This window comes from Xenopus laevis, chromosome 7L (assembly GCF_017654675.1).
Source record: "Xenopus laevis strain J_2021 chromosome 7L, Xenopus_laevis_v10.1, whole genome shotgun sequence".
NCBI classification, from domain to species: Eukaryota; Metazoa; Chordata; class Amphibia; order Anura; family Pipidae; genus Xenopus; species Xenopus laevis.
In genome coordinates, this window is record NC_054383.1 from 83,743,278 (window position 1) to 83,766,809 (window position 23,532).

A 23,532-nucleotide genomic window follows, 5' to 3' on the forward strand; every position below is an offset into this window, starting at 1 on the left:
GAAATATCAATGTAAAACAAAAATATTCAAGAGAAAAGAAAAAAAAATTGGAGATTTATATAGCAAACTAGTTTTAGTAACGCCTTCTTGGCGATTTATTCCTCTTTAGAATGTGAACATCTGATAAGACACATGCTGGTTCTGGAGCCCAGTAAACGGCTTTCTATGGAGCAGATTTGCAAACACAAGTGGATGTGCCAAGGAGAGCAGGATCTGGAATTTGAAAGGGTCAGTCACAAGCCCATATAAGAATGCTTTTACTCTACAGAAATGCTGAGTTTTGACTAACTACTTATTTCCTTTTTGCACCCCTCACTCCTAACTTTCTGCCCTCTTTTGTTTTCGCTTAGCTTCTTGCAGAAATACGTTGTCCGCAACTTTTTATTGCTGCCCTGCTTTTTTGCGAATTTTCTGAAATACTCTTTGCTTGTCCTGACCCCCATATACTTGTATTGGTTTTACTTGTCCTTTGATCCTGCTTTAGCTCCTCAGACTTTCACTTGCCTGCCATGCATGTTCTATGTTTAAGCCCTTTCCATAACCATCGTTAATTGCATCGCCCTTTTCTCTCAGCTCACCTGCTTTTTGTAGTCATGCTTTGTTTGCTGCACCACATTTTTCCTGTCTTCTTGGTAACCTGGACTTATCCCTTTTTCTCAACTATCATAAACAGATCTGTAACTCTTTGTAACTTTTCATGGTACTTGTTGCTGACTCTTCCATTTTCCGTAGCTGATAGCAGAGTGCCAGCATGTGAAGTTAGAACGACAGAGGGAGCCCCTCAATGAACAGGTTTTGTTGACCATGGCTGAAATGGGTTTGGACAGAGAACGTACCCTACAGGTGAGTTCTGCACCCTATGTCTTTTACTGTCTGATGTTCTGCTTTGTTTATGCTAGCAACTTTTCCGAATTCTCTTTTAACTTGTGTCCACTACTTATCTCTGTCTCTTTAATTTGTTCAGTCGCTTAGGACAGATGCCTATGATCACTATAGTGCTATCTACAGTTTACTCTGTGAACGTCTGAAGAGGCATAAAACACTTCGGCTCCCAACTCAGCCAAGTGCACCTAGAACTGTTTCTTATTCCACTCCTTCTGTCCAGGTGAGTTTGCAGAACAGCTTGCAAACTGTGCAGTGGTTGTAAAATGTACATAATATCCTCTTGTTAATAATCTCATTAAGTTGGGGTTATGTAATAAAGGCGCATAAACACTATTTGAACTTCGAAAAATATTTATTTTTATTTTTAACTCGGGTATACATGATACCACAGATTGAAAGGAAACCCTAACTCATAGGAACTGTTTACAAAAATGAACGTGACATAGAGGAGCTTAACCCAGCCACTATTTTGCCAGTCCACTGGCAAACCACTATATTGTTTTTGCACTGGACACAAAATGCTCAATGTGGGCTCAAACGGATGAAAAAAAATTCTTTCAAACAATGTTCGTCAACTTTATAGAACACTTTAAAAATTTAGATAGTTCTTCTATCTGACTTGCAAAATGCATGATTTTAAAGTATCTAATAAAGTTTGGTTATTTTGCTTGAAAGAGTTTTGAGTCTACTTTGTGTCCTGCTTTGCCAACGTTGTGATTAATCATAGGAACCTTATGCCACCCCACCCCACCCTTAGGCTTAGTCCCTCCCTCACCTTTTTCTATTGTGAAATGGTGGATTCTGGAACTTGATGTGTCTCTGTTTTCCAGAGAATATATGCAACACATTCTATGAATTTAATAAATGGTGCTGAATAAATGAGCAAACTTGTGGGTATTTGGGGAATGGTTTCAATGAGTCAGAAAGGGACTATCATGGTTTCCTGTAAAACGATGCATGTCAGTTTAAATAAATACACATTTGTATTTAATTTTGGAAGTTTGTGAACCTTTTTTACCCAAGTCTGACAGAATGAGCTTTTGTTAAAAATTGAGGTATTTTTTTCTCTGTAATAGCTATGGAATACTTTACATTTAGCTCAGCACTACAAAGAACAGCAATGAAAATGCAGTGAACCGCCATAGATTGCATCCCATTGGGGGGAAAAGTAAACAATGAGAAGGATTCCAGGCCCTCGATTATTATGTGAGAACTTGACTGTACTTTCCATTGTTTGTTAATGGAAAGCAGTCAATGGAAAGTTTTGTGTTATTCTCAACATTATAACAACATTATATCTTTATCTTCCATTCTCTAAAAATATTCCTGTGTACCTGCCAATACATTTGATGATTCTTTGCCTTTTATCTCCTACAGGCCGATGCTGCGAGTAATACAGTCAGTATAAATGTCCCTCAGGTTCAGCTCATCAACCCTGACAACCAGATAGTTGAGGTGAGAATTTCATTTGTAGTGATAATTGCACGGACAAAAAAGTTCAAATGAGTAATTTGTTGTAAGAAAGCCCATGTGAATCTATGTAGGAACACATACCGTATGTAACTTTTTCCAGCAAGTGTTATTGACCCCAATGCTTTAAAGAATGTGAGAACTTGTTAGTAGGCATTGCTTGGTTTTACTCCTTAAGGGAGACATTATCTTATGAAAAGAAACCAATGTGTGAACTGCATTTTATTATCTTATGAAAAGAAACCAATGTGTGAACTGCATTTTAACTTCAAATACAAAAAACGCTAAGATTTATTTTATACAGCTGTCTTGAAGGGGTGGTTCACCTTCAAGATAACTTTTAGCATGTTATAGAATGACCAATTCTAAGCAACTATTTAATTGGTTTTGATTGTTTTTTTTTTATAGTTCTTTAATTACTTGCCTTTTACTTCAGTCTCTATCAAGCTTTCAATTTGGGGTTACTGACCCCATGTAAAAACAAATGTTCTGTAATGCTACAAATTTATTGTTATTGCTTTTTATTACTCATCTTTCTATTCAGGCCCTCTCTTATTCATATTCCAGTCTCTTATTCAAATCAGTCCATGGTTGCTGTACCGTAGCTACCAGATTGCTAAAATTGCAAACTGGTGCACAACCCCTTTATAGGGAATATTGGCATTTACATGACAAACCTCAGTATTTGCCTCAACATATTCCACAAACCTTTTCTAAATGCACTCACAAAAATAATACAAGAGCCAAAACATTTTCCCCAATTGTTGTCAATTGTTGTCAATTGTGCAAAGGCCAAAATCTCCAAAAGATGATCAGTAGGAGGACATTGATGATCTCACACACAATGTCAGCCTTCACTTGATCAGTTGTTGTTTTCCTATGGGCTTTACTATCACAACTTAATTAGCACCAATACATTTCAAGTTATCTTTCAATGAATAGCCTTATTTTTCAGTGTTTCAGTTGCTGAACAACTACTCAAGCACACACTTTCATTCAATAGCTCACAGACTCACTGATTTTGACTCATTCAGTAGGGACTAAGTCAGTGTTGTGAGATAGTGTTGTGAAATTAAGCACTCTATGAGTCTTGTGTCAAACTTTGAATAAGAGAGTTGTAGTATAATTCATGGAAATAATTAACAAATAATCTGGCTGCTGCAATACACAGACCAAGAATTGGCCCTATGCTGGCATTAATTCAGTAACCAAACAAGGAGAGAGGACGGCACTCCGGATAGAAAGACAGGTTTATTGCAAGCTCCTGTGGATCGCAGTAACCTTACGCGTTTTGGGAATAAATCCCTTCATATGCCTATGCTGGCATTAGCCTTCTGTCCTAACTGCAGCCTTGCGGCCTGGGTGAAGACACACACGACTGATTTTGTAGAAGAAATGCGAGTGTTTGCATTATTGCTGTGGAATACACCACATGCGCCTGTACCCAGGCTGACACAATTGTTCTGTGTGCAGACAGGAAGCTAATGCCAGCGTAGGGTCTGATTCCCGGCCTGCGTATTTCTGGAGGCTGGTTTTCAGCCCAGGCTGGCTTGTCTAACATATATGCAATTTCCTTCTGTGGAAAAAGTAAGTAAAGCTGAGGCTTTTGCCCCCTGAGGTGTTATTCCATCCCTTGGTGAATCTACCTGAATGTTTAGGATCATTGTCATTTTCCTAGCTCTATTCTCCATTGATCACCCTCTGGTACAATGACAAATTATTGATGGATTCTGTAATGGTCTGCTGCCCAGGCCCTGATGCAGCAAAGCAGCCCCAAAACACATTTCCACCACCATGCTTTTCTGGAGCAATTAGGTTCTTCTGGTGAAATGCTGTCTTTCTTCATGGATCATGACCAAAGAGCAAACCAAACTGTTTGTTTTCAGTTTAAAGACAACCAATTTCTCCATGATCCTAACTATTTTCTGATCGTATCTTATGTATATTTATTACAAGTTTTACATATTGAAAAAGAAAATTAGGAATAGAACTAAAATACAGTATGACATTGGCATCTTATGCTCTCTGGGTCCCATAGTTCAATTCTACATTGTCTCCATCTAGCTACATTCATGTCTCCTTTCTATACATATGCCATATTATGTGCAGTCCCCCAGTCAAGGTGCTTTTTATGGAGAATCCAGGTGTCCATGTCTTGGTATTATCAGGTCGGTATTTTATTTGCCAATTTATGAGAAGTATTCAAGTTTTCCCTTTACCTTCGTAAAATAAATGGTGCATCTCTCAGTTTGTTGTACTGTGAAAATTGGGAATTTATTACTGGCATGCAATATTTAATGTCTTCATATATTTTCTCCAGACAAATGGAACCATGAATCTGGATAGTGATGAGGGGGAGGAACCATCACCTGAGGCACTGGCCCGGTACCTGTCTATGAGGAGACACACAGTGGGAGTGCCAGACACACAGTGAGTTTAAACTTGAGTAATAAGTTTAAGTTTAATTACTTATCTGCCCTCTGTGCATTTGCCTGTCTAGATGCACTAACATTTACAGTGTCCAGACTAAAGTGATTCTGCAAAAAAAAAACCCTCACTTCGTACAGTTCTAGCATACCTTTCGGATCCAGTTTCTCCACCCCTGACCCATATGCAAGTCTAGCAGAGTCAGGAGGGCCACTGGCTGTTTGTCACTAGCAGAACATGGTGAAGTCCGTGAATGACAAGCAGAACTCTGCAGTAGCAATCCAAGTCCCTCTCTCTCTGCTTCCAGCTGCCCTGTGTGTCTATTCATATTCCTTCTTTTTAGCCCTTCTCGCCTTACCCATGATCTGCTTTATTTCATCAAATATGCCAATCTTTTTTCTCCGCTAGAGAAGCAGCATCTTTTCACAAAAAATTCTATTGTGTCCCATTATCAGCTGTTAGATCTCATTCTCAGCACTTTTATTTGTACATCTCCTGTACATAACAGTCTTTGTCAGAAGTACAGCTGCTTCTCTTCAAAGCTTGTCAGTTCTGTGACAGCTGGTGGGCCACTAGTTATGATAGTACAGGTGGCAATTGTCCAGCTATGATTAAATGACAATTTGCTCATTCTAAGGTTAAAGTGATACTGACACTAAAAGTTTTCTTTTCAAAAGTATTAATCTACATTAAAAGTTACCTATAGGTCGTGCTGACCGTTTTTCGCTGATAATGATGCTTTTGTAAGTAATTGTGAATAGTTCCTAAACCTGACTGTTTTGTCAACCTGACTGTCCCATCTTAACCTGACAGTTAGTTTCTAATGTTAACAGACTGCTGCTGCACAAATATGGCAGCCACCTCATAGAGAAACATGGGGGTAAGAAAGGTAATGTAAAAGCATCAAGCAAATACATTTATGGCAAAATGAAACATAGCATTCAAAGAGAGTGTTATGTTATTTTCTGGTGTCCGTATCTCTTTTTAAGGGAGTTGTTGACAGCAACACCAATTTTTTAAAAAAGCTACTGTTATACACAGTAGAGGATGGTATTGGGCACACAGTAAAACGTTACAGTTTGGGGAAAACCTGCAGATAACACGTCTAGTTAAGAAGTGTAAATCCAACAATATTTTTTACAAGATTGTACCTGCATGCTTACGTGGACATTGATATCAGTTTGCTGCAGTGCGAAGCAGGGTGATCTTCATCATGTTGGAATACTACTGGAAGGAAGTCTGGCTTTGGCCTAGCTGTTGCGGGGGCAGGGCCTAGCTGTTGCGGGGGCAGGGCCTAGCTGTTGCGGGCGCAGGGCCTAGCTGTTGCGGGGGCAGGGCCTAGCTGTTACGTAGGCCTATCATGACGGGAGTCGAGAGAGATAGGGGAGGGCTCCAAATTCTTGTAACTCCTGAGAAATCTTATATTAAACAATAGCATCAGTTAGTTCTGCCTCTATTTCCTGTGCAGTGGGGAATCATTCCTAACAGTCCTGTAAACATTTTGTAAAAAATTAAAATATGGCCATGGTCTAAGTAGACATGACACCTTTATTTATATTGATTTATATTTGTTATAATGGTATGAAGTGACACAGGCACATTTGAACAAAACATTTATTTTAGGAAACAACAATGGCATGAATTTAGCATGATGTTTCCTTTTTTGAATTTTTACAGAGCCAGATCCTGAAACTGTCTGGCATTGTCATTAAGGGGTGGTTCACATTTAAATTAACTTTTAGTATGTTCTAGAATTGCCACATATTCAACCTTTTAATTGGCCTTTATTTTGTATAGGTTTTTTAATTATTGGCTTTCTATTGACGCTTTCAAGCTTTAAACAGGGGTCACAGGCCCCATCCAAAAAACAAATGCTCTGTAAGGCTACAATTAATGGTTATCGGTACTTTGTATTACCAATCTTTCTATTGAGGCCCACTCCTATTTATATTCCAGTTACTTATTCAAATCAATGGATAGTTGCTAGGGTTATTTGAACCCAGAAACCAGGAAACTGCAAACTGGAGAGCTGTTGAATTAATGGCTAACTCAAAAACCACAAACCATTTAATGAAGCACACAGTGGGCTTCTTTTGACTGTGAACAAATTTGCACTAATGGTATTATATAATCACTGATTGGTAGCTGTTGATTACTGATCAGGTGAATGTTTGTCAAGTTTCAGTAAATTAGCCCAAGTAACTTTGTTGTGTAGGTTAGATGTAGTTTATTTTGATGTTCTTTAATTGTGTTTTGCTTAATTTTTCAAATATTTCTTTTAGTTTTAAAAAAAAATGTTTTGGTTATTTATTGGAATGGTTCTTGGGGTTAAAGGAGAAGGAAGGGTTAAAACTAAGTAAGCTTTGTCAAAAAGGTCTATATAAATACCCCAGTAAACCCTCAAAGTCATTTTGCTCCGAGTCCTCTTTCAAAAGAAACACCACATTTCTTTCCTTCTGTTGTGTACACATGGGCTTCTGTATCAGACTTCCTGTTTTCAGCTTAAACCTCCAGGGCTAGGGCTTGAGCATGCTCAGTTTGCTCTTCCTTCCCTCCTCCCCTCTCTGCTGTTATCTGAGCCCAGAGCTATGAGTGAGCAGGGTGAAACTCAGGCAGGAAGTGGTCACACCAAGCTAATATGGCAGTTGCTATCCTAAACAAACAGAGAGAGCTTCTACAGCTGTTTAATCAGGTATGGTAAAGCATTCTGCAGAATAAATATAGTCTTATAGTTTGTACTATTGTGGCTAATCTATTGGCAATAAACTGCTTCGTAGCTTTACTTCTCTATTAAGCCCCAAAATAGTACTTTTGTGGGTTATATATTATTATTAATTATTATGTCCTGCATTTTAGTTAAGGAGGCTGTTTTATTGCTCATTTTAAAGGAGACATGTAGGATACATGAAACCTCCTAATTCTGAAGGCAATAATGTAAACTATATGGTGCTGGTTTTACTTTTGGCTGTAAATGAATATTGTCTTCAAATATGCCCCCTTTATTCAAATGAAGGTTGGGCATGTCCTATCAGTCCCTGCCAGATGCTCAGTAGTAGGGGGACAGGCGATAACAGCCCTGTAGTCACACAAGCAAAGACAGGCTTCAGTTCCCTATCAGCTCAGCCTAGCTGCGGATTGGTTCTATCAGGGGACCCGGCTGAGCCAGACATTTAAGCAGGCAGGAAGTGGAACAGATGGGGGGACTAGTAGGCTTTTTGCAGAAATTTTCAATAAAGTAACCAGAAACAACAACTGTTTAAATCACAAATCTTCTATATCTAAAACTGTTTAATACACTGGCAGATTCTTGTTTTTTTACAAATGTCTCCTTTAACTCATCTTTCCTGTTAACTTGTTCAAAACCCTACCCTATCTGTTGTATTATTATATGTAACATGTCACACCCTTCCTCAAAAAGCCTTTATAAATTTTTTTTAGGAAATGATGTGTATTTTAACATAAAAATGTCACTTGGTTTTGTTTGAAGAGACATTTTTAATTTCTGGTTGTTAGTTGCCCTTTAGACCAGGGGTCCCCAACCTTTTTCACCCGTGAGCAACATTCAGATGTAAAAAGTGTTGGGGAGCAACACAAGCATGAAAAATGTTCCTGAGTGCTGCCAAATAAGGGCTGTGATTGGCTATTTGTAGCCCCTATGTAGACTGGCAGCCTACATGAGGTTCTGGTTGGCAGTACATCTGGTTTTCATGCAACCAAAACTTGCTTCCAAGCCAGGAATTAAAAAATAAGCATCTGCTTTGAGGCCACTGAGAGCAACATCCAAGGGGTTGGGGAGCAACATGTTGCTCGCGAGCTACTGGTTGGGGATCACTGCTTTAGACCAATCACTGATTACTGTGTCTTTGTGTCACTTCATGAATAACAATTGACATTAATTATTTAATTGCTGTCACTTATTCTGAAAGGCTATCAAACATATTTACTTTGTATTTTAGCAATGAAGCTGGCACAGATGAGCTGCAGAAGATATTTCCTGGATATCCAAGGGTCACTCAGCAGATTCCATTCCTTCCAGTGACACAGAATGCCAATGTCCTGCATACCCTACTGCCCATGCCACCTAGCGCACATCTCGAGTACAAGGTATATTTGGGAACTAAGTTGTTTTATTACAGATAAAATACATATTTTGTTTTGCATTAGTGTATTATTAGTAGTGGTTGGCTTTTATGATTTACCTTTCAGTATTACTTTAGTCTGAAGCATGTGACATATTAACAGGGTTGTTCACCTTCCAAAAATTTTTTCCAGTTTTTTTAGATAGTACACAAAAATGTTTTTTTTTTTTTCAATTGCTTTCCATTTTTAATCTTTTACTGTTTTCTAATAGTTAGGCTGAATGTTTCATTTTCTTGTGTCGCCCTAGAGCAGCTCTCGGAGGGGGAGTCACAGACTCTTTAACTGTTTTACTTTGCTACATTAAAGTGAACATGCACGGGCAGATTTAAGATGCCGATGGCCCATTCAGACCAAGTCGGCAGTTTATCTGCCTTTGTATGGGGTTCTCTGAAGGGCCTTCCTGATATCTGTCCAAAATCCAGCCCAATGTCAATTGGGCTGGTTTAACAATCCTGCATTGACTCGTTGATGTAGTACTTCCCCCTGATGGCCTGTATCCCTGTCATTATGATCTGATCAGATCAGCCCGATGTCACCAACCTTGCCAAATGAGTGGATCTTTCCATGTATGGCCAGTTTAAATGAATACATTTCTTGTTTTTGGCACCGCTGAGTAGTGATTTGCGGATTTAGAAAAGCTCGACCCGCTTCCCTCCTCCATTAATAGACCCGGCCCACCGATGAAATCACAAAAGGTGCAGTGCAGGCACGCAACAATAAAACTGGAAGTCTAAGATCAGGGCAGGGAGAGCAGGTAGACAGGTTCAACCCAAACCCACACACCCGCAAAAGGTGCAGCGATGTCTTACTGAAGCCGCAGGTTCCACACATCACTACTCCTGAGCATAATCCCCGAGTTTTATGAAATGCAGCTGTTCTAATGGATACAGTATCGGACAGGCCGGGCCAGTCCCCACTCCCGATCGGATTCGCCAAAAAAAAAAGTTTTCGATATTCTGGGGATGTTGCTAAAAAATGTATCAACTAAATGTTGCAATATTGTAATATCTGCATCTGAACTACTGAGCTCACAGATTGAAACAACAGAGAAGGAAAGGTTAAAACGAATTAAGCCTACCGAAATATACCAGTAAACCCTCAAAGTAGTGCTGCTGTGAGTCCTCTGTCAAAAGAAACACCGCATTTATTTCCTTCTATTGTGTACACATGGGCTTTTGTATCAGACTTCCTGCCTTCATCTTAAACCTCCTTGCCCCCGGCGTAAGCATGCTCAGTTTGCTTCTCTTCCTAAGCAGGAAGTGGTGTCACACCAAGCTAATACTGCAGCTGCTATCCTAAACAAACAGAGAGAGCTTCTAGGACTTTTTACTCGGGTACGGTAAAACATTCTACAGAATAAATATAGCGTTCTAGCTTGCACTATTGCAGCTAATCATAATATATCATTTTTGTTCAAGAGCTCATTAATAAGGTTTCTGTGCAAATGGTTACTATACCAGAATGAGTTCAGAATTCTGTATATGTCCCTGCTCATTTGTCCAACATGTTGTATGTATGTCTAACTTTATTTCTAAAGCTATATTAGGATACACAACATTGAACAGATTTACAATACAGAAAAGTACACACAGGGAAGACAAACATTATGATAAGTAAATATGCAGAGATTAACTGCCTTGTGCTAAGAAAAACAGTCAGAAGGAAATCCCTACCCTGTAGAACTTAGTCTACGTGTGATGATAACATCAGGCACAAAGAGGAGGGCAAATTGTGCAAAGACTGAGCAGGTAATGTTCTAGTGCAGTTCTGTTCAATTTATATGGTACAGAGGGCCGGAATTTTTCTAATCTACATGGTGGAGGGCCGATAATTGAAGCCAGTGTTGGCCACACCCTGTTTTTAGACCACACCCACTTTAAACCACACCCATGTTACCGCAAGACCATGTCCACATTAATAGCACACCAAAAAAATAGATGCTTGGTGCTCATTGCAGGGATCAGGGCCAGAACTAGGGGTAGGCAGAGTAGACGGCTGTGTAGGACGCCATCATTGAGGGCACACTTTTAATGTTTTTTTTTTTTTTTTTCAAGCGTTTATTTAATAATTTGTTTCAGTAATCATGGTCACTCAGTCGGGTGGAATCCCCTTCCTTCACCTTCTCCCTCTTGCCAGCAAGTAATAGCTCCCTCTGTGCGGTGCGGCAGTGCAGCGCGACGTGCGTATATGAGTCAATGGCGTCACTGATGCGATTGGTTGACAGAGAGAGGCAGAGAGCTGGGGGCCTGCTTGGTGTGGCTTGCGCTTGGTGTGGCTTGCGCTTGCTGCTCTCAGGCTTGCACTGTTGCACTGAACTGAAGACATTCTTTCTATTACTGTGAAAGTGTGAAGCTTCCTGCTGGCACAGCCAGGTACAGATTTGGGCCAGGGGCCATATGTTTGCTGTTGCTGCTGGGCTGGGCACAGATACATAAATACTTGGGGGCAATATGATGTGATCAGATTTATTTTTGGCTGCTGCTGACACAGGTAAAGATTGGGGGCAATATGATGGCTGCTGGAGGGCTGTATGATGGATGGCTGCAGGTACAGCGGGGGCTGTATTATGGATGGCTTCTGGGCTTGCTGGTACAGGCACAGGGGCAGTAATATAAATGAAAAAGTGTTGTACATTTTCTTGCTTTCTTTATTTAAAAACCATCATGGTAAGGAGGGAAATGGTAATGCAGGACAGGGGGGGCACTGATTGAAGCTCTTGCCTAGGGTGCCAAACTACCTTGGCCCGGCACCGGCAGGGATGCCACTCATGTGAAAAAAGTTGTCATATTAAGACACCCTTAAATCCATATGCCTCCTCCTCCCCTGTGTATAAAACAGTACCCCAGCATATGATTAAACACCTTAGGGGCACTAACAATAATTTTCAAATGCTAACAAACCCCCAGAACAAACACCAGGCTTATGTTCCATAGGGATCATAGGTCAGGCAGAGTATGGCACATACAGGGTGCAGAGAGCAGGCAAAGTATGACACACATAAGGAGCATAGGGAAGACAGAACAGAGCAGGAGACAGGAAAATCAGGACCACTCTAATATGTGCTACATACAGTGACACAGTGCTGGGGCCCCATTAGCATTTTGTATAAAGTGTGGACAGTTTCAGTCTGAGTCTCAGGTGTGAACAGTACAGGGGCTTTAGGATGGGAACAATAGAGGTGTCAGAAGTGGGAACAATGCAGGGGGGATTACTGTTTGCCATGTGCTGCCTGTGATTTCTTCTCCACAATAAAAAATTGAGCATAACACTACTAATGTTGTTAATGACCCTTTAGAATAAAATGGGAAAACTACAGGGCTTAATTTGAATTAAATGCACAATAGAATCCAGCATAATCATACTAAAATGCAGTCCCATTTACAGCTGAGCTAGTGCATGGAAATAGGAATCAAAGACAGATTGCCAAGGGGGGATAGTGAAAAGTGATATGATTACTGTTGGTGTATCTGGCTGATGACAACATACAAGAAACATGATCCAACTACAGCCAAAACATGTAAAATAAGATTTATGTGGGCAACAGTGATGGCTATGACAATAATGTGTGTGTATGTGTCAGTTATGAGAAAGTGAGACTTGATTCAATACTGGTAGCACTAAATGGCTCATTTTGGACTGCAACAATATAAGTAACTGCACATCATCTGATGATTCCACCAGGTATTGCTATGATTTGCCACCAAGTAAGTTTTGCAGTAGCCAACCTCAGTTTTTCTGATATTTATTGTAGGAGCAGTCTCTCCTTCAGCCCCCTACCCTACAGCTGCTGAATGGAATGGGGCCTCTTGGACGCAGAGCCTCAGATGGAGGGGCAAACATTCAAATGCATGCGCAGCTACTTCTGAAACGACCACGTGGACCATCTCCACTAGTCACCATGGCTACAGTAAGTGTTGATTCTGTACTAGTAAGCCACTCAAGCAATAGCGGTACTGCTCTGCCTATTTAGATATTGGTGATCAACGTCCGTTTGATATAGATGCAGCAACCAGATGTTTACATCCATATCTAGTCCTCAAATGGCTTTCAGACTGCATTCAGTGAGCAGCTACACACACCCATTTTGAATGCTCCTTTTTTGAGTGGCTAAAAGAACATATTGTATATGAGACAAAGATTGTATACAAGTGGAGAGGCCAGGGCTATACACAGCAGTTAGCTTAGTACTTGTGAGTTCACTGCATACTAAGTATGAAATAATGTGGATATAATGCTTAAAGGAGAAGGAAAGGTTAAAACTAAGTAAGCCTTATCAGAAAGGTCCATCTAAATATACCAGTAAACCCCCAAAGTAGTGCTGCTCTGAGCTTCTATTGTGTACACATGGGCTTCTGTATCAGACTTCCTACCTTCAGCTTAAACCTAATTGCCCTGGGCAAGAGCATGCTCAGTTTGCGCCTCTCCCCCCCCCCTCCCTTTTCTGCTGTAATCTGAGCCCAGAGCAGGGAGAGACTCAGGCAAGAAGTGATGTCACACCATGTTAATACTGCAGCTCCTATCCTAAACAAACAGAGTTTCTAGAGCTTTTTACTCAGGTATGGTAAAATTTTCTACAGAATAAATATAGCATTCTAGCTTGCACTATTGCAGCTAATCTATTGGCAATAAAATGCCTTTGTAGCTTTCCTTCTCCTTTAAAAAAATTAGCAATGCAGTGTTCTCCACAGAAAAATAAAACCATAAGAGAAATACCCCCGCTAATGGTATTTTTACAATCCCTGTACCCTTAAGAATGAGACAATGGACATGTAAAGTTTGTAATAACAGTACCGTATATACTCGTGTATAAGCCTACCCGTGTATAAGCCGAGGTACCTAATTTACCTAAGAAAACTGGAAAAATTTATTAAATCGTGTATAAGCCTAGGGGCTGATTGAAAATCAATCTGTACCTGCACCCACTGAATAACAATGAAAGGTAGGCCTGCCCACAGTTTAAAAAAAAAAAAATTGTAAGCACACCAGTCACAGTAAAATAACTTATAACTCAACCAGGGGCAGAGAGATGGAAAGATGCAGCAACTACATACGAGGCTCCTTCTGCGGCCCCAACAGTGTGCAGGACACATGTAAATGTTTACAGTCCGCAGCAAGAGCTTTGAAATTCCTCTGCTTATTTTGGTCACAAACTCTTCTAGGAGAATATGGCCTGGTTGGGGGAAGGGGGTCCAATAATCCCATTATTATAAATAAAACCCTGTTTAGCAGTTGGTGCTGCCATGCTGGTTCCGGTAGTGAGAAGATAATCCATATAGAATACAGGGCTAGCAGTGGGTGCTGGGAAATAACACAACACTTTATACAAAAGGGCCCTGGTCCCCACACCCCATTTTGTGAGCCTATGAATATCAATGAAGTGAGGAGTTACTAATGACACACCCAGGTGCTGAAAGTAGGGGTTATTTTCTTTCAAATACCGTATATACTCCGTATATACGCCAATCCCTCACCGGATCCCTCACCTCCCTCTCCCATAGCGCATCAGGACTCTGTGACTGACTGTCACGATCGCCGCCCGGAGCAGGTCCAGGAGCTCCGGGCGGCGCGTCCTTCCCTGCCGGCGTCGCTCCCAAAATGGCGGCGCCCATGGCCGCCACGTGGGTAGCAGCGCCGGCGCCTCTACCCACGTGGCGGCCATGGGCGCCGCCATTTTGGAAGGACGCCGGCAGGGAAGGACGCGCCGCCCGGAGCTCCTGGACCTGCTCCGGGCGGCGATCGTGACAGTCAGTCACAGAGTCCTGATGCGCTATGGGAGAGGGAGGTGAGGGATCCGGTGAGGGATTGGCGTATATACGGAGTATATATGGGAGAGGGAGGTGAGGGATCCGGTGAGGGATTGGCGTATGACCCGCGTATAAGCCGAGGTCGAGTTTTTCAGCACATTTTGGGTGCTGAAAAACTCGGCTTATACGCGAGTATATACGGTAAGTTGTATTATTGATCCCATGTACAAACATGTAAGTTTATATTTCTAATAACTACTTTGGCTATGTAACCTGTTGTCTTTAATAAACACTGTAATTAAAAAAAAAAAAAAAACACCAGGTGGGAATAAAACGAGCCAGGTTTTGCACCTCCAACCTCCCCCTGCACTAAAATCAATGTTTTTACAAATGCGATGGGGCAAATCAGCCGGACGATGTGCCCTGTCAAAGCAGTTTGAGAGAACACACTGTAGTGTGGAGTTTTTGCATTGAGTACCATTAGTTACAAGTTTTACTGTTGTGGAGTTAATGAATTTCTCTTGCATAGACTGTGACCGCTGTGACACCAGTGGATGAGGAGAGTTCAGATGGAGAACCTGATCAGGAGGCAGTTCAGAGGTAAGTGCCCATATTTCAAGATAAGTTAGTGAAAAATAGCCTTGTATATAATTACATGCTTTGGTACCGTTTGCAAGGAATTTGTACTCTCTCCCTATGTCTGTGTGGGTTTCCTCCCACACTCAAAAACATGCAGGTAGGTTTTTTGTCTTCTGATAAAATTTACCCTACTGAATGTGATAGGGACCTTAGATTGTAAGCTTCACTGTGCCAGGGACTGATGTGAATGGTGATATGCAAGATGACCAGGGCAACTGTCTCAAAACTGGTTAATTCCACAGTGCTGCATAAACATAAAATATTTTTCACCCCTGGGGAGGATAAGAGCCTCATATTATAGCACTCCAGCCTTGCAACCAAAAATAAATACCAATAGAAGTAGTCTTCATTTACTTGCAGTGGAAAAAACCTCACAAAAACTAGTAACCTAAAGAATTTCATAAAACAACCCAATTAATTTCAAAAGTTCAAATTTTTTGTACCACAAAATGTAGCTGCTACTAGTAGCTCCAGTAACTTTTTGTGGCTAAAAAAAATACCCTGCCATAGATAATACAAAGAATTGCCTGTGCTAAAATCACTATTGTCTATTTATGTAGCTACTAGTAGCTGTGTGTGTCTTCACCCTTGTATTGTTTTAGCTCTGAATTAAAAATGGATTTACATTCAAGGTAGTTGGGGCCACACCAGAAATACAAAGGAGTTATTTGGGTGTATACATTTAATACATTTATTTGCGATGGGTCTGATTCATTATAATTCATCTGCAAAAATGGCTCCTTCATGGGACAAACTTGGACTTACCTTGTACCTGACATACCTTGTACTGAGATACAGTTTATCATTATTGGAGGCAAAACAAGTCTATTGGTTTTATGTAATGTTTAATTATTTTTTTAATGTAAGAAGATCCACATTTTTTTTGTATTGTTTTTCTTTTTTTTCTGAATTAAAAACAATAAAACTGATTAAAAAAAACTGCACTGCAACTGTAAGTACATATGACTGTTTCCTTGTACAGCTTAGGCAGTAAGATTCAGAAACGAAAACTAGCAGAACAGTGACCACACATCTGCCAATCTGTCCATTATACTATTCCCTATTATGGCTAATACAGTGGTGTGAAAAACTATTTGCCCCCTTCCTGATTTCTTATTCTTTTGCATGTTTGTCACACAAAATGTTTCTGATCATCAAACACATTTAACTATTAGTCAAAGATAACACAAGTAAACACAAAATGCAGTTTTTAAATGAGGGTTTTTATTATTTAGGGAGAAAAGAAATCCAAACCTGTGTGAAAAAAGTAATTGCCCCCTGAACCTAATAACTGCTTGGGCCACCCTTAGCAGCAATAACTGCAATCAAGCGTTTGCGATAACTTGCAACGAGTCTTTTACAGCGCTCTGGAGGAATTTTGGCCCACTCATCTTTGCAGAATTGTTGTAATTCAGCTTTATTTGAGGGTTTTCTAGCATGAACCGCCTTTTTAAGGTCATGCCACAACATCTCAATAGAATTCCGGTCAGGACTTTGATTAGGCCACTCCAAAGTCTTCATTTTGTTTTTCTTCAGCCATTCAGAGGTGGATTTGCTGGTGTGTTTTGGGTCATTGTCCTGCTGCAGCACCCAAGATCGCTTCAGCTTGAGTTGACGAACAGATGGCCGGACATTCTCCTTCAGGATTTTTTGGTAGACAGTAGAATTCATGATTCCATCTATCACAGCAAGTCTTCCAGGTCCTGAAGCAGCAAAACAACCCCAGACCATCACACTACCACCACCATATTTTACTGTTGGTATGATGTTCTTTTTCTGAAATGCTGTGTTACTTTTACGCCAGATGTAACGGGACGCGCACCTTCCAAAAAGTTCAACTTTTGTCTTGTCGGTCCACAAGGTATTTTCCCAAAAGTCTTGGCAATCATTGAGATGTTTTTTAGCAAAATTGAGACAAGCCTTAATGTTCTTTTTGCTTAAAAGTGGTTTGCGCCTTGGAAATCTGCCATGCAGGCCGTTTTTGCCCAGTCTCTTTCTTATGGTGGAGTCGTGAACACTGACCTTAATTGAGGCAAGTGAGGCCTTCAGTTCTTTAGATGTTGTCCTGGGGTCTTTTGTGGCCTCTCGGATGAGTTGTCTCTGCGCTCTTGGGGTAATTTTGGTCGGTCGGCCGGCCACTCCTGGGAAGGTTCACCACTGTTCCATGTTTTTGCCATTTGTGGATAATGGCTCTCACTGTGGTTCGCTGGAGTCCCAAAGCTTTAGAAATGGCTTTATAACCTTTGAAATTGAACTCAGGTGTGATAAACCACAGTTAAGTTATTTTTTAACAAGGGGGGCAATCACTTTTTCACACAGGCCCATGTAGATTTGGAGTTTTTTTTCTCCCTTAATAACGTAAACCTTCATTTAAAAACTGCATTTTGTGTTCAATTATGTTATTTTTGACTAATAGTTAACGGTTTTTGATGAGCAGAAACATTTAAGTGTGACAAACATGCAAAAGAATAAGAAATCAGGAAGGGGGCAAATAGTTTTTCACAACACTGTATATCATCCAGATCCCAACATTCTTCGTTGCATTAGCAACATTTAGTTGGTGCAGAAAGTGGAAAGAACACACACACATAAGCAATCAGAGATCTCTCGCTTGTCAAGCTTGCCAGTCTAAGTGTTAACTGATGCCAGGATGTCTTAGTATGGAACATTACAGCTCTGTTAAGTAAACCAAACACTAATTTCAGCACATAATAGGAAGCCATTCACTATGAAACATTTTGTTTGGGGATATGCCACATAGTTTGGGAACTAAAATGATTCCACATGCAGTAATACATATTAGGGCCCTGTATTTTGTGATACTGAAATTATAATAACAAAAATAACTGTAACCCTACCTCTTGCTTTCCTGTAATTCTGAGCTTTCTGTATAACAGGTTTCCGGATAACCAATCCCATACTTGTTGAAGTTATTGATAAATTAAAATGTGATTAGGAAATATACCCTGAATATGTTTTAATTTTACAATCACTACTACTGTTTTCACTTGTGAGGGTCCTCACAGTAGTTTATGGTTATTACAGGCAACCCTTACACTGGGGTTTACATAGTGAGACTATTTGTTACTTATTACTTTTTGGATTTTTTTTTCTTTACTCTTTGAGCAGACTTTATACAAACCAGTTATAGTTATTGACTTTTATTTAAATCAAAACTGACTTGATATGTGCTGGATAAACACCCAGTTCTAATTTATGTTGCAGATCAAACATTCAAGTTTAAAATTTAAACAGTTTTTTTAAAAAGACTATCTCCAAGAAATAGCACATCTATTCCAAAGCACCCTCCACCCCTTCTTTAATATTATCTGGATCTTTATCATCTGTGGCCTAGACAATAAGTGCTTTGACCACTTGAGGGTGCTATTGCAATTCCATAATATATATATTATATAAAATATGACTCAGTTTATAGTGTATTGAAGGGAAAAGAAATGTGAACTATATGAACTATAAGTATAGATTATATTTTACTCTTGAAGTTAGTTATTGTGTCAGTACTAGTGAAAAATTAGTAATGAGTAGGTATAATCTATTGATATCAAGTGTATCCTTATTTTGCAGACTCTTGAATTCTGTGCATATTTATTTTATATTTTTAATAGAGAGCTTATATTTGGTTTGCCTCAGCCAAGTTCATTATAACTCCACAAATGTGAAGGCTAATTTTACATATGAAATAATAAATGATGCATAGTTGATGATGTAATTATTTAATGAAAGAAATCCTATTCCTCTCACTTAAAAAGTATCTCTTATCAGAGGCAGCTGACTGCATATTTATCAGACACTTCTCCGCAGTTCATCATTGCTCCTTAGTTTATTCACTTGTATAGGATTTTTCTGGCAATTGTTTGCTGTGCAGATATATATATATATATATATATATATATATATATATATATATATATATAACAAACAAGGGAAAGTTGTGCTCACCACTAGTTTTTAAAATCATTAGGCGGGGGTGCAATGAGGGTGTGACCACAAAAAACATATAGACAAATACAAGATTCCTCTGCACTCAACCCATTATCAATATATTTAAGACAGCGACATTTTGTGCATACTGCTACTGAAAAATGCCTTACCCTTTAAACAAAACAGGGATTGTTTGTCCATATATTGCAAGAACCATAGAACCATAGAATTCTTAATGAATCAGATGAAAATTGAGCATAGGACTGGCCAGATATGGGATGACTTTGACGTAGTTGGCCAGCTTAAATATATTGCAATATATGGACAAACAATCCCTGTTTTGTTTAAAGGGTAAGGCATTTTTCAGTAGCAGTATGCACAAAATGTCGCTGTCTTAAATATATTGATAATGGGTTGAGTGCAGAGGAATCTTGTATTTGTCTATATGTTTTTTGTGGTCACACCCTCATTGCACCCCCGCCTAATGATTTTAAAAACTAGTGGTGAGCACAACTTTCCCTTGTTTGTTATAGTTATACAGAAGCAGTGACCAGCTCCATGTTGTAGCTCCCACCCCCTCCAACTATAGTCAGGTGATCCCACTGGTGTCTAATAAAAGGGCAGCCAAGTTTGGGAGTTTTACTTTGAAAGCAGCTAGCAAGTTGTAGGTAAAACGTATTCGTCCCTTTTATAAAATGTATAATTAAACCATAGAATTCTTAATGAATCAGATGAAAATTGAGCATAGGACTGGCCAGATATGGGATGACTTTGACGTAGTTGGCCAGCTTAAATATATTGCAATATATGGACAAACAATCCCTGTTTTGTTTAAAGGGTAAGGCATTTTTCAGTAGCAGTATGCACAAAATGTCGCTGTCTTAAATATATTGATAATGGGTTGAGTGCAGAGGAATCTTGTATTTGTCTATATATATATATATATATATATATATATATATATATATATATATATATATATATATATATATATATATATATATATATATATATACAGTGATTCAACGGCACTCACCACTCCAAAGTTAAGGCTGGGTGCTAACCAGAGTATAATAACAAATTGGCAGTCATGAAAGCACTCACAGCAGTTTTCTTCAATACTTAGTTAAAAGTTCTTTATTCCACGTTCTTATCTACGCGTTTCAACCCACACAGGGCCGTCATCAGGATAGTGTTACAAAGTGCAAAACACACCTATAAATCATGTTCACCCAATCAGTGTCAGTCTCCAATTATTACATCACTGTTGCACTACTTTTAACCCTTTCACTATCACAAGTACTTCAATCCCACATTCATGAATGTAAAATCTATCCATACGTGACTAATTCACCAAAAAGGTAGTGATAAAAATATTAAATAGTAGAGGTGTTAAGATGACTGCTGTATTGTCATATAAAAAGTGAATAAAAGTGAATAAAATATCAGAGTGACTGATGTTTCTTAGAAAATGTGTCCTAAATATTGCTGTATGTTTAAAATTGTATCATTCTTAACGGCTTGTGTAACAACCAGTATATTGTTTTAAGCTATTATACATTTACAACCAATCTTGTGAATCAATGGTGTGAAAAGTATGAAATATAAAATCACTACTGAATTTAAGATAATGCTGTTAATAATAAAAACAAGTCTAGATGTTATTATTTCGGAGATGCTCAGGATAGGTCACTCAGTGACCATTGACATGTTCAAAGCAACTTTTTATATTACTCTTAATATCCAATCCTATGTCAACTTATCCACTATTTAGCCCATGTCAGTAGGAGAGAAAATCGTCACAGATTTCGTGATAACCTGCTTATTTCATATGTGCATTATTGATGCCCAACATTGTCACTACATCCAAGGAAACTTTTAACTAAGTATTGAAGAAAACTGCTGTGAGTGCTTTCATGACTGCCAATTTATATATATATATATATATATATATATATATATATATATATATATATATATATATATATATATATATATATATATATATATATATATATATATAGCACCTAGTAATTGTAACATTGCACAAATATGGCAGCCCCCTCATACAGGAGCATTGGGAATCAGACAGATAATGGAAAAGCATTGTGCAAATACTTTATGGCAAAGTTATAAATAGCTATGAGGTAGAGCTGGTAAGTAGAGTAAATGAGTTGTTTAACGGCCGCAGGTTTGAAATTACTAGTAATACAACCACAAGATACTGAGGTGTAGGAAAAACATGGCCCCAATAAGTCCAAGCCCGCTTCCCCCCAACCTCCAGCAAACCAGTTTAGGTGGACAACAAAATGAAACTATATAGTTAAAACCAATAAAACTTCACTTTTAATTACCGCCATTAAAAACCAAATGGTACACCAGGCAATGCCCACACAGCAAACCAGACAACAAATCAGTGGACTCACTGCTGTTTACAAGTATCAACAGTTCAGGACTTTAGCCTTAAAAAACATTTATCTAAAAATAGCATATAGGTGGTGGATAGGGGTCTTCAATCAACACTACGTATTCTAGATTACCAGGAGAGAACAGCTCAAAGTAGTGCTGTTAAAATTATCTGCTCCCCCTCCCTTCTGTTCCCAATTCGCCAGTAGCAAATTCTGCCTATCTACGTTGGGAATGGATGGGAGCTTGTCCCCCTCTGTCCACCTATGCTGCCCTACGCATTTCACTGTCAGCACAGCTATAAAGTTATAAATAGCTTTCAAAGGCAATATTAAAGTGTTTAATTTCTGGCGCTCGAATGTCTTTAAGCTGCCTTCCCTGGGTGACATACGTGGCTAGACAGTTGGGCAGTTTGGTCACTGTCAGCCAACATACCACGTTCATATTGTATATATCAGCCCAAATGCTCATTCTGCTACTATTAGGAAAACCAGGGACAGACACAAGGTTTCATTAAATCTCTTTCTAATATACTCACCACGTAGGAGCTGCCAACAGGTGTTCTCCAAAGAACACTTAACGAACTGTTTAAAGCCACTGATGGTCCTTTTTGGTGTCTTAAAGGAGAACTAAAGCTTAACTAAAGAAGGTGGCTAGAAATATTGTACATTTGTTTTGGGCTTTTGTACCAGCCCAAGGCAACCACAGCCCTTTATCAGTAAAGATCTGTGCCTCCACAGATGCCCTATTAGCTCCCCATCTTCTTTTCTGCTGATTAATTGCACATGCTCTGTGCTGCTGTCATTACTGAGCTTAGGGACCCACTCACAATATATAGTACACATAGAATATAAATGTCACAATAGAAAACTGATTAGTAATTAATACAAATAGTTACTACTTGGCAGCACAGAAACCAGTGCAATTAGCATCAGAATGTAATAATCAGCCCTGTAGCATCAGCTTGTATTACAGGCGAACCTCATTTTTTTGTGGTTTTACAATTTTGTATTATTTGATCGATGGAATTGAGATATATATATATTCTCACTACAGGTACCTTGCTAATCGAACAAAGCGTCACACCTTGGCTATGACCAATCCCACTGCTGAGGTTCCATCTGATCTCCAACGTCAGTTAGGGCAACAGCAATCTTTCCGGAACCGGGCCTGGCCCCCTCACCTTACTCCTGATCTATACCGGTAAGTAACTATAAACACAGAGTACTTGGCCCAGACTGTGATTCAAAATAGGCACTGGCATTTCAAGTAAACAGAGGTCTATGCAGCACCCTGTAGGCCCAATAACTAGTGACTGCTAGTGTGAGCTGTGGTCTAAGACAAACGCCTATATTAAGGGTCCATATGTTCCCCCCCCAATTTGATAACTTCCTTTCACCTATGTCCTCACATGTCACCAGCTAATAATCTGTATTTCTGTTTTGTTGGAAATAAAACATACAGTCCCCCTTTTTTTTTTGGAACAGAGTGAACTATTGTGCTTAGAAACCTTTGACCGATGAGTGCACACACAATTATGCAAACTGATTGCCACGTTGGAGCTGACAAAACATTTACTTTGTTTTCACATGAAAGCTAGACTAACCCCAACACACGAGCTGTGATTCAAGTTATCAGGTGTTCTCAGTATCTCTCTGATACTGCAGACCCCACCATAAAAAATGGTAGTTCTGGAAGCAAATTTTGTAATTTGGATTTTACGTGGATTTATATTGTGCCAATATAAAACGAATAAGCCCAAATATATGCGTTTCTGCTTTAGGGCTTGGAGTGTGAGACCCTCCAGTTTTTTCTTGGTCGGTTTACATAATCCTTCCTCTAAGGACTTCAAATGAAAGAAAGGGAAAAAAATGTGACA

General features: G+C 39.3%; 1 protein-coding gene across 1 annotated transcript in view; it reads left to right on the plus strand.

Annotated features, from left to right (window-relative positions):
* Positions 1 to 23,532, plus strand: part of sik3.L (SIK family kinase 3 L homeolog) — an 87,022-nt gene that overhangs the window by 46,731 nt on the left and 16,759 nt on the right. The window contains exons 7-15 of the mRNA XM_018225888.2: positions 110 to 228; positions 733 to 843; positions 965 to 1,105; positions 2,263 to 2,340; positions 4,676 to 4,785; positions 8,739 to 8,886; positions 12,674 to 12,829; positions 15,196 to 15,266; positions 22,710 to 22,856. Of these exons, the coding sequence (XP_018081377.1) occupies positions 110 to 228; positions 733 to 843; positions 965 to 1,105; positions 2,263 to 2,340; positions 4,676 to 4,785; positions 8,739 to 8,886; positions 12,674 to 12,829; positions 15,196 to 15,266; positions 22,710 to 22,856 (1,081 nt within the window). The remainder of the gene's footprint in view (positions 1 to 109; positions 229 to 732; positions 844 to 964; positions 1,106 to 2,262; positions 2,341 to 4,675; positions 4,786 to 8,738; positions 8,887 to 12,673; positions 12,830 to 15,195; positions 15,267 to 22,709; positions 22,857 to 23,532) is intronic.